The 17095-nt window shown below is 46.7% G+C and overlaps 1 protein-coding gene across 1 annotated transcript in view; it reads right to left on the bottom strand.

Annotated features, from left to right (window-relative positions):
* The window catches only part of JAM3 (junctional adhesion molecule 3), a 41645-nt gene extending 34411 nt beyond the window's left edge, over positions 1-7234 (bottom strand). The window contains exon 1 of the mRNA XM_038380943.2: positions 7096-7234. Coding sequence (XP_038236871.1) covers positions 7096-7150 — 55 coding nt within the window. The 5' untranslated portion in view covers positions 7151-7234. The remainder of the gene's footprint in view (positions 1-7095) is intronic.
* Positions 7235-17095: the final 9861 nt, after the last annotated feature.

The raw sequence follows: 17095 nt of genomic DNA, 5'->3' as shown, positions 1-17095 counted from the left end.
CCTGGCCTCTCTAAAAATCTCTTTCCTACAACTCTGCCTGCCTCTCTGCCCCATCACTTATTACTAATGAAACAACAATTGTGTCATATTTTGGAGATCTAGCATACGGTGTGCTATCTATTTAGCAACCTCTGAGTATTTTCAGATCAAACTCCTCTAGTTTATTTCATTAAACCCCTGTAGACACACTGGCCAAGACTGGCAAAAGTGACTGGTGGTTTTGAGTGCCTCCATTTTTGAAGGCCCAAACTAAGACACTTTTAAGGGAGCTGATTTTCACAGAGTGCTGAAATTCGGCCCTCTGAAAACCAGGTCTCTTTCACAGTGTATAAAAGTGGGCATCTAAGAACTGAAGCCCACAAAATCACTAGCCACTTTTAAACACTGGCTGTTTATGCAATGGCTTTGAATTGTTCCAAACATTTATTAGGGCTAGGATTTTCCAAGGAGGCGATGGGAATTAGGAACAAAAGTCCCATTAGATTTCAATGGGAGTTAGGTGCCCAACTTTCTCAGGCTCCTTTGAAAATCTCACCCTAGGTGAATAATAGACATTTTAAAATATGTCATTGCAGATCTACTTGAAATAAGGCTGAATCATCTGTTCTGAACAGTTACCCTTTCATATATACACACCAGAGATACGACAAATCCCTGAAGGAGCACAGAACTCAGCTTTAAAGCTGAAAGCGTCTTTAAATGGGCCAGTTGTACCTAAATAATTTATGAGGTCTTTCGGCGCCTGGTGATCTTACATTTGTGTTCTAATAATCAGGCATACTGATAAGATAAGGCTAGAGAAAGAGAATTCCCTTCACTCTGCAATCCCTGGGATTTATGAGTTTAAAAAAAAAACAACCCACGGTGCGACCCTGAACATTATCTGAATGCAATTTAATTTTATCTACCACATCCATTATTGCATCAAAACCTTTATTTTCTCTTCAACGTGTAACCTGATCTCTAAAGCACTTTGCAATATCCTGCATGAAGAACACTACACAACACAATCAATTCTATTTTCGTCACCTATGAAGCAACTTACGCATCACAAGGTAACTCAGATTAATATTTCAAATTTATGCTGAGGACCTGTGGGTCAAGCCTGACAGTTAGATTTCAGCTGTAGGGAACTGTGTAGACCTTGGTTTGCTCTTATAAAACCTGCACCTATATCTGTTGCTGGCAAAATTCAGGAGATTTTGTTCCAGTCAGTTGTCAAGTTTGGATCTGGACTCCTCCTGTTTCAATCCTAATGAAATTTACCTTGAAGGCCCAACAGCTGTGGGAAAGCAACTTAGACCAGGTGCTTTAGAAGCTGGAAGAGCAACCTCTCCAGAGCTCGCACTCACCACACTGCCGGACTGTTTCTAAAGATTTCAGGCTCTATTATGCAGCTGTCTTAATGTTTTTGCACTACCAAGCTATGCGCTAGACAGCTGTACTTTATCAGTGGAGCTACACAAAGCTTCTTTACAGCATGAAAATCAAAGGAAGAGACTGCAAAAGAAGAGGATAACAGAACTTCAGCAGACAATTCTCTTGCAGGAAACATCTTTAATACTACCTCCCCCATAGTTTATCACTGGAGGACGCCTGCTTGACCTCCATTTATCTAAAATGAGAAAGAGAACTTTGTCAGGATCCAACTATCCTAAAGGCCAACACAGCAACAGCTCAGAGAGCTACTAGCTGCCCCATGCCAAATGGACACAGACAAACAATAATCTTTCATTGTTAAGTCACTGGAAAAGAATGCATTGTTCAATAATTGAACTCCACGACAGCCCTTCTCACTCCAACTAACTGGAGGGGGGAAGCATCATGTGCATATGGGGGTTTAACTAGGTCAAAGGGTGTGAAGGAAACAAAGACCTTGGAGGTTGGCAAAGCCAGACGCCCAATATACAGTTAGAGAGTCTGGATAGTGTAGTCCAACAGGCATTTCTTTTCCTGAGTAGAACAATAGTTAGAACTACAACTAGAGGGCAGGCAAAACACTGCGGGTGAAATTCAGCCACGCATACTGCTTAAATACAATTTAAATGGTGCTTAGGTCTGGGCAGACTCTGTAAAGAAGTGCCCTTCACCAGATGATGTGTGCCCATATTGACACATTACTGATGTTTATTGGTTTGCTTTTGTCTTTGAGCAAAACCCAATACCCACAACAAAGTGCACATGGGGCAGCAAACAGCCTTTATCAACAGGGAAGTAGATGGCAAGGTATATCTGCCTGTTGACAGAGGAAACAGATTGGAAACATAATTACACTCATTAATTTTATATCTTTAATTCATCTGTTTTTATATGCTGCAATTTCAAAACAAGCCTCCAGGCACTGGTAAAACGATGATGCAAAGAAAGCAGTTATTTTATCCTGTCGAGAGGAGGATTTGCACTAAATGCTCCTGTTTTGCACACAGGGAGTGAGGCCTCCTGGGATCCTGAACACAGCACATAGTGCTCTCTGGAAATTCTCCCCCTGCCTGGATTCTGCTTTATAAAAAGTTCACACACTTTCCTGGAATCATCAGGGTTTGATGCAATCAGCTGTGAAGCATTAGCTCTAAATATACAACGGGGAGGCCAGTTCTGTCTCAGTGCACACACCAATCCCGCCACCCCCATTCTAACGGTCAAGAATGCCAAAGCAGAGAACACAACGTGCAAGAATAAAACTCTCCCCCGCCAACCACCACCATCCCCAAAAAATAAACCACCTTTCTATCGATCCAAATGAGTTTCAGGGGAAAAAAAGAGCTAGCTATCAGGGCTGACCAACATTCTATCTTTTGGCGCGAGCAAAGAGAAAGGGCACACTGGCAGGAAATTAAGGAATCCTAGCTACCCACAGACATTTTGTAAAGCAGCTACTGTCCTTGTTTGCTAAACTGGGGCTGCAAAAGAACATTCTGCTTTATAAACTTGCTTAGATGATTGCTGCCCATTCAAGTCATATACATGGTTCAAATCCCAAGCACACCAAGGGATAACTAAAAAAAAAAAGTGATGTTCAGTCCAAGAGACACAAAATTCAACCTCCACAGGGGAAGTAAACTGGTCTGTAAAGATAGCCCAAGTTCACAGCGAGGTCATTATCGCTTAGCAGCTTTCTCTCTTTGCACAAAACACATTTTCCTCCTTCAGCCCACTTGTGCTTAAGGAACAAAATAATTATCAGAAGCATTTAGCGCAAGAAGGAATTTGCTGGTATCACATTCTCTGTCAACAGCTGTAAAGTGGATGTGCATGAAACTTGCAGCCCTTTCTGTTACACTTTGGTGGCGATGCCAACATATTCCTTGCTCGACTGGAAGCATCACACCCTTCCTAAGATTTTTTTTTCTAACCTGTCATCAAGCATCCACTTTTGGTCCAGCTCACTGAGCTGTTTCTCCTGTTTTTTAAATGCCTGTTGAAAATAGAGCAACACTGCGACTACTTGCAGTCAGAAAATCCGTACATGCAACTCACACACCAGTTTAGCACTAGAGCTAAAAACACTGCCTTGAAGAAGCCATTTTTGGCACCAACAGCTGACTCTGAGCACTTGTTTGCTTCTGCGACAGGTGGACTGTATATAAAACAAAAATCAGGAGACTTTTACCATATAGTTTAAAAATATAAATGATTGTAGAATCAAACATATTAGTGAACCAACAAACTTAACCCAAGTCAAAATAAGTCAAGTCAAATACCAATCAATTACAATAAAGCATCCAGACAGATATTTTCATGCAAGATGGGTACAAATCCAACCTCTGGGTCCAAATGCCTCAGAATTTTCAGACAGTCGAGGGGGGTCATTCAAAATCCAAACTTGGATCTGAATTCCAAAAAGGGTTGCTATAAACCATGGAATGTTCAAACTCCAGCTAGAGGCCTGTCTATATTAGCTGTTTGCAGTGTTGTAGTCCCAAGATATGAGTGAGCAGATCTGACGAAGAACACTGTGCAGCTCGAAAGCTTGTCTCTTCCACCAACAGAAGTCAGTCCATTAAGATATGACCTTACCCACCTTGTCTCTATATTAGAGAAGTTTATACCAGTGTAGCAAATCTGATGTAGCTGTATTGCATTGATGTAAAACGGGGCTTGCATCGACACAACTTACTCTCCTGGTGTAGCTGCATTAGTGCACATTTCCCTAAAATAGACAGGCTCTTTAGATTTTCTACAGTGCCCATAACTGTATTATTACTGTTTATTCAGATTATGGTAGCACTTCAAGGCCACAATTGAAATCAAGGCCCCTCTGTGCTAAGTACTGTATGTACACAGAGTAAGAGGCAGTCACTGCCCCAAAAAGCTTACAGAGTAAGGCCTAGTCTACACTTAAAAATTAGATCGACCGAGCTACGTCGCTCAGAGCTGTGACAAATTTCATGCCCTAAGCACCAAAGTTAAGTCGACCTAACCTCCAGTGTAGATGCGGCTAGGTCTACAAAAGGATTCTTCTGGCAACCTAGCTACTGCCTCTCGGAAAGGTGGATTAACTACATCCAAGGAAAAACCCTTTCCGTTGATGTACGGAACGGCTACACTACGGCACTCCAGGGTACAGCTGCCATTCCGTAGCTGTGCCACTGTGGTGTAGACATCATCTAAACCTGGCTGCGAGTACCCAAATGCTCCAAACCTGAATTTTGCAGCCTGGGGCCTCGGCATGTTTGTAGAAGGGCATTTTAGCAACCATCCAAGTGTCCAAGCCACTGCCAATTACTGGGGTGGACTATCAATTATTCTGGTTGTTGCATTTAGCCATTTAGTAGGCCTTTGCAGAAACTCAGCAAGCAGGAGCGGTGCTTTAGCTACCACAAGAAATGGGCTTGACACGACAGCTGCCCTGATATGCTGGGGTAAGCATCTGTGAAAAACAGGAAGTCTGGATATATTTCTGAACTGCTGTTCTAGGGAAACATAACTCCCAGACTGACTGCTTGTTTAACGATTCTTTTTTTTAATAATATATTTTTGTAACACCTGCTTTTTGCCGACTGACTGATTCTGTTTGGTCAGCCATGTAACATTTTCTTGATTGACATGTCTCGTAACTTTTCAGGTATAAGAGGAGAACTGTGGGTTTGGGTCAAGCGGATCGCCTCGTGAACTCATCAGGGCCTCCAGCCACAGACAAAAGGTTTGCGACCAGAAACCTGCGGTTGAGTCCCCTGAATACTGCTCCAAACTCCTGAGGGGTAATTATCTGCTTAGGGTGTTCTATAACCTATTGTGTTTGTATGTGCTTGAGACTAAACAAAGCAGTGACTTTGAGTAAAGGTATTCCAATGGGAATACTGGAGACTAAAAAGTGTCTGGCTTTAAAGTGAAAGCACATGGTTTAGGTATGTTTGTGTCAGCTATATAGCAGACAGAAGCGCTGCATCTCCCTTGGCTTGTCCTTATACCACCTCGCATAGATTAAAGTTATCAAGAGCTTTGGGTTCAGGGGAATCTTGGGTAACATACTGACAAGTTTTAAGAGTAGAAAATTTTTCATCTAAATCTCCTCTTCTATTTGGTTTTCAAATATTCAACTGGCATCAAACATGTCCTGAAAGTCTCAGAATCAGCTGCCTCCCTTTCTCTGGGGCATCAAGGCCACAGCCGTGCCAAAACTTATGCACTTCCTTAACTTTATGCCTCGTGAGGAATTCTGTTGACTTTGACAGAGCTGCAGGCAGCACCATAAAGTTAAGCGTATGTATGCGTACATCTGTTCAGGCTCAGGCCCTATGTGATAGTCCCGTAGTAAGCATTCCACACCCACCCACGTCCACAAATACTGATTTCTCCTTCAGTGTGCTGTCTGCAGAGAGCAGCGGGGCGGTGGGGTGGGGTGGGGTGTGGGGGCGGTCAAGGCACTCAGGCTGCCACCCCACCCTGTCCTGCCTTTATTCATAGCCAGACAAGTGAGTCCAAACTCATTCCTGAACTGCATTAGCAAATGTTTCTAAAATTAAAGCTGCCAACATTCATGTGGGGCTCCCTAAACAAAAGGGGCCTGTGCCCTGGATTGAATAGGCTCTACTGTCCCCCCGCCTGCCTGCAGAGGCTGTGCATTCCTGACACCTTCTGGGATGAGGGCCGACTGAGATATCGATATTCTTAAAACCATCTTGATTCCAAGGCCACAGACACGAACACTCCCCATCGCCCTGCCCCAGTCCTGGCAGGCCGGGGCATCTCTCAACCCAGCCCTCCTGAACAGCAAACCCTGAGGGTGCCTGCAAGCCACGCCCTGGCCCCCAAGGCGTAGTGGCATATACTGTGGTGGGGAGTCCCTGACCCCTCTGAGCCTAGAATGGGGGTGCATAGGGAGCGCTACACACAGGCAGCCTCTGGAGAGAGCGCTCTGCCTCAGGGGGCTGCTCAGTTGGGTCCCAGCACAGCCAGGGACCCGAGCCCAGAGCAGCCGGGATGTTCCTCCTGTTCTCCGGGCTGGACCTGCTGCCCAAGGACTCCTCCCCTGCTACCCCATGCTCTGGGGGGCAGCTGGTCCCCCCCCTTCTGCTACCCAGTGCACATGGGCACAGCAAACCCCACCCTGTTTCCCTGCCCTCCTTGTGCACTGGAGCACAGCAGGTCCCCCCTTCTCTGCTACCTGTGGGGCAGGTCCCCCTTCCCTGTTAGCCCGTGAACCTGGGTGCGGCGAGTCTCCCCCTTCCCTGCCCTCCGCAGGCACCGGGGCGCGGGGGGTCCCCCCTCCCCTGCTACCCCGTGCAGCGGGGAGCAGCCAGTCCCCCCTTCCCTGCCCTCCGCATGCACTGGGGCGCGGGGGGTCCCCCCTCCCCTGCTACCCCGTGCAGCGGGGAGCAGCCAGTCCCCCCTTCCCTGCCCTCCGCATGCACTGGGGCGCGGGGGGTCCCCCCTCCCCTGCTACCCCGTGCAGCGGGGAGCAGCCAGTCCCCCCTTCCCTGCCCTCCGCAGGCACCGGGGGTCCCCCCTCCCCTGCTACCCCGTGCAGCGGGGGGCAGCGCGTTCACCCCTCCCATGCTCCCCTGTCCAGCGGGGCGCGGCCGCTCCCCCAGCCCGGGGCCTGAGCATCTCCCAGACTCGGCGTCTCTCTGCCTCTCCGCGGCCGGGACTCACCGAGCATCGGCAGCAGCAGCAGCAGCAGCAGCAGCGCCCGCCGCCCGAGCGCCATGATGGGATGTGCAGAGCCCCTGCTGGCTGCCGGGGCCGGAGATTGCGCACTCCCGGTCTGGACGGGTCCCAGCCCAGGGGGCGGGGGGCGGGGGAGTTCAGGAGGAGGGAGGGGAGGATGCTGCTCAGGCCTCGGCTACCAGGGCAACAGTATCTAGGAGACAGGCGATGCCGGAGCTTCGTTGTCAGGGCAACAGTATCCATGACACGAGTGGGTTGGAGCCTGGGTATCCGGGGAACTCCATCTAGGTTACAAGAGAGGCTGGAACTTGCTTACCAGGGCAGCAAAATAACAGAACATAAGGAGCATAAGAACATAACAGCCAGGTCAGAGCAAAGGTCTGTCTAGTGCAGTATCCTGTCCTCTGACAATGGCCAATGCCAGGTGCTTCAGAGGGAATGAACAGAACAGGTAGGTGCAGGGGCTTCAGAGGGATTGAACACACCAGCTAATCATCAAGTTATGCGTCCCCTGTTGCCCACTCCCAGCTTCTGGCAAACAGAGGCTAGGGACACCATCCCTGCCCATGCTGGCTAATAGCCATTGATGGACCTACCTTCCTCAACTTTAGTTCTTTTTCTAAACCTGTTAGAGTCTTGGCCTTCAAAGCATCCTCTGGCAAGGAAGGATAGGCTTCCAAAAGGTTCCCCAAGTCTTAATAAATCTAAGCCCCTCCTCCCTACACCATTGTCTCATCCACGCTTTGAGACCCTACAGTTCTGCCTGTCTAACTGGCCTTGCATGTGGAACTGGAAGCATTTTAGAGAATGTAACCATGGAGGTCCTGGACTTCAGTCTCTTACCTAGCAGCCTAAATTTGGCCTCCAGGACCTCTCTCTTATCCTTCCCTAGGACATTGGTACCTACATGTACTACAGCCACTGGTTCCTCCCCAGCACTACACATACATCTGTCTAGATGACTCGAAAGATCCTCAACTTTCACAGTGGGATTTCCCTATACCCCACTAGGAAGGGTTTACACCCACCCTGAATTTCCCCATCTCCCCGCCCACGCTCCAGTGGTCAACTCGTTATATCGCAGTGTTGCCAATTTAGCTGTTAGTTGGAAATCTGAACTGAAATTGAATCATTAATACACATCTTAAAAGAAGATACAGTATAAAACATCTGTACCTAAAAAAGCATGATAAGTTTGAAAAGTGTGAACAAAGATTAGCTTTCTCACACAGCTGTTGCTTTTTATGACAATGTCGGTGTATTCGTTTCAGCAATGTTGGCCAACCTAATAATTTCAAATTATGATTTGGAAGCAAGGTCTGAGTGAGCTCTCCCCGACTGCTAGTGATGAGCCGGGAGGGTATGGGGGAAAAGCTTCAGGACCAGATTGTATTTACATGAACACATCTACTCTCCCTAGGTATCCATAAGACAGAGCTTTGTTGCCCAAGTGATCAGTTTTGGCTGATGTTGAGTTACAAATCACTTTAGGACTAATGATATGTTGTTATCCTTATTGTATGAGTAAAGGGAAGCTGAACTGTAGTTAGTCTGTCCTGACTAAGGGGTCACCCTTGGTGCTTAATTTGTGAAAGGGCTGAGCCCTGGCACATCTAGGCTTGGCAGTTCATAGCCCTGGGACCTCTGGGCTTGCCACATCAATTATGAAAGTAAAACACTTGCTTGAGCTGTGGCACCTAATTGCTTGAGCCCCAGCACCTTTTTCATTAGAAATTAAGCACGGGTCACCCTCAACTGAACTGCAGTTACTAAGCAGGGGATTTGAACACCAGATCCCAGTGGGGAGAGAGACAGAAGGTGGGGGACGTGTGTTTTGCTTGGTGGTATGGGCTCTGTGTAAGAGTCACAGGCACTATTTGACCTGCCCCTCTCCCCATATAAAGATAGACCTGATCAGGCCCCATAGAGAGTCTTTTGTTAAGTGACCATTAGAGCCGAATGTTTATTCGGTTAATAATAAAGTGATATTATTTTAATATATTATATTATATTATATTATATTATATAATAATTATATTATTATTATAAAGTGACACTGATAATCAGGTCGAAGTGCTGAGACATGCTGTGGGACAGTGTTTCTGTGGAAGAGACTGCCTTGCACTAGCAGTGAGGCTTCCCCACTGAGAGCTGAAATCACTGAGAGCTGGGTGGAACCTCAAGAAGGGCCAGCCTTCGGGAAAATGGCACCCTGGGCAAACTTGTATTTTGGCACCCCTGGACCCTTGGGCACAGTGCTCTTGCTCCTGTGGGCGCCCCCCATTCTCCCTGGCTCCTGTGGGCTCCCCACTCTCCCATTGCCCCAACCCCTACACTGTTCCCCTTTATCACGACCCCTGCACTCTCCTCCTGTGCTCCTAACCCCTGCATCTCCCTCCTGAACTCCAAAGTCCTGTTCCCCTCTTGCACCCCAAGTCCCTGCACTGTACCCCCTTCACCCCGAACCTTTGCACCCTCCTCCTGCACCCACATATGGAAACTCACCTGGCTGCATGGAGCAGCTGGCATTAATGCTCACTCCACCCCTAAAATGCTGCTCCTCCACAGACCCTTAGGGGAGGGCAGGTACAGGGATAAATGTGGGCAAACACACTCCACACACACAGCACTCCCCTGCCAGCCGGGAGCAGTTTCTGACTCTACACTGGAGAAGCTTGGTTTACAAGACCATTCAGCAAAACCAATACTGACAATCTACATGAAAGAATTGCAAAACACCATCCCTCTGGATTGCATGGAGATGCAGAAAGCCTTATAAGCCAGTGACTGTCAAAGCCAATTTTAGAAGTACATAATGAGGCTGTTATGAGTGCTGGAGACACAATGCAGTGTATGCAAACAAATGTGGCTGTCGCATCACACATTCTATTTAAGCAAGAGATATCACACTCTACAAACTGGAGGCAAAGATTAAGTGAATTTTCTATTGCCAATCCTGAAATTGGACACTGGTTCCGAACAAGACAGGCAAATGCTCCCTATCTTTCTACAAGAAACTCAACTGACTGGTTAGAAGCATGTGATACAACAGTGAAAGACTCAGGAGTTGAAAAAGCGAAGAACTCTCTCACCACATTCAAAAAATGAGCATACATGGCTGAGGAATACACCGATGCAGATGGGCATGCAGTATTAAGTCATTGTGAAAGTTATCTTGATGTCAGGGGTAGGCCAATAGATTCATTTCTAGATGGTCAGGTTATAGAAGACACATCGGCTGCATCTGTGACAACACACATCTCAAAAGAGTTGAATGCCTGTAAATTGAACCCCAAAGAAAGGGCTGCTTGTGACTCGACTCTGTCCCACAGACCGCACCACTCTGCGAGGAATGGTGGCGGTAGTGACTTGACTGTGTCCCCACATCAGTGCCACCCTGTGAGGGAGGGCGGCCGCAGTGATTTGACTGTGTACCCCAGACAGACCCTCCCTACGAGGAAGGGTAGCCGTAATGATTTGACTGTTTCCACTGGACCACGCCGCCCTGGGGGAGAGGCTGGCCGTAGTGACGAGAGTCTGTGTCCTGGGCTGCACGACCCTGCAACAAGGGGGGAACAATGACTTGACTCTCTTCCCGAGGCTGCACCACCCTGTGAGGCAGGGTGACCACAGTGACTTGAAAGTATACCAGGGATCGAGCCTCCCTGCGAGTGAGGTCGGACACAGTGACTGGACTATGGACCATGGATCATGCCACCCTGCAAGGGAGGACGGCCGCAGTGACTTGACTGTGTACTCGGGACCACGTCCCCCAGTGAGGGAGGACGGCCACAGTGACTGGACTTTGTGACCCAGGTAGTGCCATCGTGCAAGGGAGGGCGGCCACAATGTCTTGACTGTGTACCCCGGACCACAGTTCCCTGCCAGGGAAGGGGGCCGCAGTGACTGGACTCTGTGATCCTAGATGAATTGTCCCAGGCTTTTTAATCTCTCCTCAGATGGAATCTGTTTCATACCCTAACCATTTTAGTTGCCCTTCTCTGTACCTTTTCCAATTTCAATACATCTTCTTTGAGATGCGGTGACCAGAACTGCATGCAGTATTCAAGATATGGGTGTAACATGCATTAATATAGTAAAAGAGGAGGAGCTTGGTTTGCCAGAGAAAGCAGCAAAACCAATACTGACAACCTACATGAAAAGGCTGCAAAACACCATTCCTCTGGATTGCATGGAGATGCAGGAAGCCTTATAAGCCAGTGATTGTCAAAGCCAATTTTAGAAGTACTTAATGAGGCTGTTAAGAATGGTGGAGACACACAGAATATGCAAATAAACATGGCTGTCGCATCATACATCCTATTTAAGCAAGAGATACCGCACCTATAAACTGGAGGCCAGTGTTAAGTGCATTGTCACTTGTAAGTCCTAAAGTTGGACACTGGTTCCGAATGAGACAGGCAAATGCTCACTATCTTTATGCAAGAAACTGAATTGACTGGTTAGAAGCATGTAATGCAACAGTGAAAGACTCAGGAGTTGAAAAAGCGAAGAACTCTCACCACATTCAAAAAATGATCATACATGGCTGAGGAATACACCGACGCAGATGGGCACGCAGTATTAAGTCATTGTGAAAGTTATCTTGATGTCCGGGATAGGCCAATAGATTCATTTCTAGATGGTCAGGTTATAGAAGACACATCGGCTGCATCAGTGACAATACACATCTCAGAAGAGTTGAATGCCTGTAAATTGAACCCCAAAGAAAGGGTTGCTTGTGACTCGACTCTGTCCCCCAGACCGCACCACTCTGCGAGGGATGGTGGCTGTAGTGACTTGACTGTTTTCCCCCCATCAGTGCCACCCTGCGAGGGAGGGCTGCTGCTGTGACTGGATTCTGTGACCTGGGACGCGCCGCCCTACGAGAGAGGCTGGCCACAGTGACTGGACTCTGTGACGTGGGCTATGCCAGCCTTCGAAGGAGGGCGGCCGCAGTGACTTGAGTATGTACCCCAGACCACGCCACCCTGTGAGGGAGGGTGGCCGCAGTGACTTGACTGTTTACCCCGGACCATGCCACCCTGCAAGGATTTCGGCCGCAGTGACTGGACTTTGTGACCCAGGACATGCCACCCTGGTAGGGAGGGCGGCCGCAGTGACTTGACCATGCCACCCTGAGAGGGAAGGCGGTCACAGTGACTTAACTATGTGACACTAGGGCACGCCACTCTGCGAGGGAGGGTGGCTGCAGTGAGTTGACTGTGTACGCTGGACCACACCACCATGCGAAGTAGGATGGCCTCAGTGATTTGACTCTGTCGCCTGGGCCGGACTGCCCTGTGAGGGAGGGCGACTCTAGTTACTTGACTGTGTCCCCTGGGCTGCACCACCCTGCAAGGGAGGGTGGCCACAGTAACTTGACTGTGTCCCCTGGACTGCTCGGCACTGCGAGAGTGCATGGCCTCAATGACTTGACTGTGTACCCCGGAGCGTGCCACACTGCAAGGGAGTGCAGCCGCAGTGACTTGACTGTGTACCCCGGCTTGTGGCTCTGTGAGAGAGGCTGGCCACAGTGTCTGGACCCAGTTCCCTGGGCCATACTGCCCTGAGAGGGTGGGTGGCTGCAGTGAGTTGACTGTGTCCCCCATGCCATACTGCCCTGAGAGGGAGGGTTGCCTCAGTGAATTGACTGTTTTCCCTGGGCTGCTCCACCCCGGGAGTGAGGGCAGCTGCAGTGACTTAAATGTGTCCCCTGGACTGCGCTACTCTGCAATGGAGGGTGGCTGCAGTGACTTGACTCTGTCTCCTGAGCTACTCCTCCCTAAGGTTAAGGGTTGTCAGGTAAACCCAGCCATGGGGCTATAACGTCCCTTCCCCGCCCAAGAGGAGAACAGATTGTACTTGCGACACTGTCCGATAGACAGGTTTCAAGAATGGTGTAAGGGGTTAGGGTCTTAGCTGGAGTCTTTGTTTCAATTCCCTGCTCTGAAACATGCTTTCTGTGTGACCATGGGCAAATCACTTAACCTCTCTGGGCCCCATGTGCCAATGGTTAAAATGGTGATTGTAGCCGCTGCTTACCTCAGAGGGCTTGTTGTCAGGATCAATACATTAAAGACTGTGAGGTGTTCAGATACTATCATTTTGAGTACCTGTATATAAAGATAAATAGGCTTTTTAAGATCCACATGAGAATTGGTTGGGTTTTTTCTGCATGAAAAATGTCAATGAAAACATTTATTTTTCATTTTCATGAAAATTCCTCTTTTAACATATTCAGGATTTGATCAAATCAAAATCTTGAGAAACAAAACAAATATTTTTCAGCAAACAAAACTGACAATTTTCATCTGTAGCGGAATTTTTCAGTTTTCAATTGCAACAATTTTTTTCTGTTTTCAGTCTTTTGACAAAAACCCAAACCTTTTCAAAGAAAATTCTTTGTTGTGGAAATTCCCATTTGATTTAAGAGCTGTTTTCTCTTGAAAAAATGTTTTGATGTAAAATTTTCAACCTAGTCAAAACTAACTCCTTAAATTCTATCCGTAAAGCAACAGGCAGCCAGTACAGATCCCAGAGCACTGTTGTAATGTCTTCTGGTTAGAAGGTCTGTTCAACAGACATGGTGCATCAGCTTGTTTCTGCGATGACACAAAGCTCAGTTTATTAATTTTTAAAAAGCGGTTCTACCTTGAAAAGTGATTCTGTGCAAGAGCATCACAAGCTTCCATGTCGATCATCTTTCAGTGACCCCAGAACCAATCTCCTCAATTCACAAGTAGAAAAATCTTTATTTTTCCTAACTGCCAGCCCAGCAAACTCACTGTGGGTTCTGAGAGTCAAGCTGGGTTGATTTTAGCTCTTGCATCACCACCTTTCAATATTCTGTGATTGAAACTTAGTTAATGATCCGTTGGCAATGCACCAGCTGAACTAAACTCCAGCTCCCTCTCCTTTCATTCGATTGGTTCTGCAGAGCTACCAGGAGTGAAAAGTAGTAACAACTTGTTTTAATTGATAAAGTGAGTAGTTCTGCCCAAAGGGTTAGGGACATGAATGGATGGAAAAATTCCCATTGACTTCAATGGACTTTGGATCAGGCCCAAGTTGAGTAAGGAGCCATTTGGACATAGTCACTTTTCATGTATCACTGCAACTTAAATAAAAGAGCTAATAGTGCTTCATTGTGCGCTGGCTCAAGTGGCTCTCCAAAGGACCCTACTCCTGTTTCTAGTAGCAGTGAGAGAAGAGAGGAGAAGAGAAGGAAAGAAAGAAGAGAGTAGGAGAGACAGGATGAAAGAAGAATAAGAGGGCAAAGGGATCATCACTTATGCCTATGAACAGCCTGGTGCCTGTTAGAGGATAACATCAATGCCTGACACCTTAAACATGCCCTTTAATGTTGCATCCTTGAGCTAGAAATGAGGTGCATGAGATAATTGCAGATCTCTAGAATTTACACTAATCCTGGCCTCCTGTTTTACCTTGCCTCCACCGTATTTCCATTAGAGCAATGTTCTGCCTTTTAATCTGCCATTGCCACTAAGGAGTCATTTGAAATGCGAAACCGGACAAGCAAACCTAGTCACAATAAATATTATACAAGGGCCACAGTTCCTATCAAGCCGGGATGGCAAAGCGCTGCAGTGTAAAACATTGATTTTTCACACACAAATGGAGCTCACATTTTATTATTTAATGCTGAAACAAGTGAGGAGAATAAAATATGGGCTAAGAGTTGTTCTTTGCAGGATAGAGCTGCATTCTGCTGTGATGGGGGGCAGCATAAACCCATCTCTGTGACTTCATTGCTCTCTGAAGAGCTCTCTAACCATGATTGGAATGAAAAGAGAGGTATCTGCAGGAGGTGTCAGAAGAGAAAGGAAAGGAGTACTTGTGGCACCTTAGAGACTAACAAATTTATTAGAGCATAAGCTTTCGTGAGCTACAGCTGAAGTGAGCTGTAGCTCACGAAAGCTTATGTTCTAATAAATTTGTTAGTCTCTAAGGTGCCACAAGTACTCCTTTTCTTTTTGCGAATACAGACTAACACGGCTGCTACTCTGAAAGAAGAGAAAGGGTATGTGATGGGGAGGAGCTAGGCTGAGTCTGCAGCTAACATCTGCAATGAGGAGTGATGGAGGTGAAGCAAGTGAATGAACAATTTGCTCTAGTACAAACAGGCTTATTGTCATGGGTGCTGGGAAAAGAAATGCAGAATAAGACAGTATGGCCTAAATCCTGACTTGAGTGCCTGTTGCCTGGGTCAGAACTAAGTAAAGATGACAAGAGAATGAAGGAGAAGAGAAACCTGTGGGGATTTATGGAGGTTTGTCGGGACAGGCATGTGGCAGGGTTGGGATTTGAATGCTGCCTAAGGAAACAGGAAGACAATTATGATTATATTGTTATTTGCAGTGCCTAGTGGATACCACCCTGTGTGAACAACAATCTGGATTTAGACAAGGGAAATCGTTCACAAATGCTATTTTCACCCTGAGATGGATTATTGAGAACACAATTGAATTCCAAGGCAGTCTTGCCATCAATTTCATGGACTTTCAAAAGGCATTTGATAGTGTATACAGAGAAACAACGTGGAAAATTGTGGAACAATATGGAATTCCAATAAAATTAATTAATATTATGAAGGCATTCTACACCAACTCAAAATGCTGCAATAGAATGGAAAATGGATTGAGTAAGCCCTTCAGCATCAAGACAGGTGTAAGACAGGGGTGCCTCCTATCTCCCTTTTTCTTTATGCTAGTCATCGACTATGGATTAAAACAATGCAACAGTGACACATATGGCCTAAAATGGAACAAGGCTATTTGATCTAGACTTTGCTGATGAGATCAGTGAAGATGCCAACGGACTACAAAAATGCCCAAACCAAGTAAAAGAAGTAATGGAGAAGATAGGTTTGAGATACAATGCAAAGAAATGTAAACTCATGTTAATGGGGACTATAGGGACAGAAATCAAAACTGAAGAAGAGAAACTGGAGAAGGTGGACAATTTTACATATCTTGGAAGTACCATCAGTCAGGATCGTACTAATTCTGAGGAAATAAGAAGAAGAATCGGGAAGGCAAATGCTGCATTTGGAAGACTTAAAACCATCTGACAACTCAAAAACATCTCCCGCAAGATAAAACTGAATGTGCACAAAGCAATTGTTATCGCCATCACAACATATAGCAGTGAGACATGGCAACTTACCAAGAAAGAGATGCAAAAGCTGGATGCATTTCATCACAAATATCTTTAGAAGAATATTGGGAATAACATATAGTGGTAGGAAGATGAATGAAGAAGTCAGAAAAATTACTGGACAAGGTACCTTCTCACAAATAATCTACAAAAGAAGACATCAGTGGCTGGGACATGTGCTGAGAATGGAAAAAGAATGCTTATCAAATACCGCCCTTGAATGGAAGCCAGAAAATGCAAGAAGAAAGAGAGGAAGACCGCGAATAACATGTAAATGAACAATTCTGAATGACATCAAGCACCTCAACATGAAATGGGAAGATTTGGAGAGAAGGGCAGTTGTCAGGCAAGGATGGCAAATGTGGGTAGCCCAATGTGCAGCAATGCACGGGATGGACTAAGGTCTAAGTGGCCCAAAAGGAGATCAAAGCCCCATTGTGCAGACACACAGTGGGAGACAGTCCCTGCCCTGAGGACGGAGCTTGCACTTCAAGAGAGGCACAGTAAGTGTTATGATCCCCCTTTTGCAGGTGGGAAACCAAGACACAGAAGGGTGAAGTGACTTGCCCAAAGTGACATAGGAAGCCTGTGCCAGATCTGGAAATTGAACCTAGATCTACTGAGCACCAGTCTAATGTGGCCACAAGACCAACCTTCCTCTCAACTTGTGTTTTAAAAAAGACCCAGCCCCTTTGAGCTGTCCCTTCTGAGGGCATTGAATGGCTCATCGGATCGAACAGTTCCTTAGCTTTTCTCCCCTAGCTTTCCAGTTCAGTTCTAGCCTAGGGGGTCAGTTCTACAAGTC

Source organism: Dermochelys coriacea, chromosome 22 (assembly GCF_009764565.3).
Source record: "Dermochelys coriacea isolate rDerCor1 chromosome 22, rDerCor1.pri.v4, whole genome shotgun sequence".
NCBI lineage: Eukaryota > Metazoa > Chordata > Testudines > Dermochelyidae > Dermochelys > Dermochelys coriacea.
This window is presented reverse-complemented; position numbering and strand designations above follow the sequence as displayed.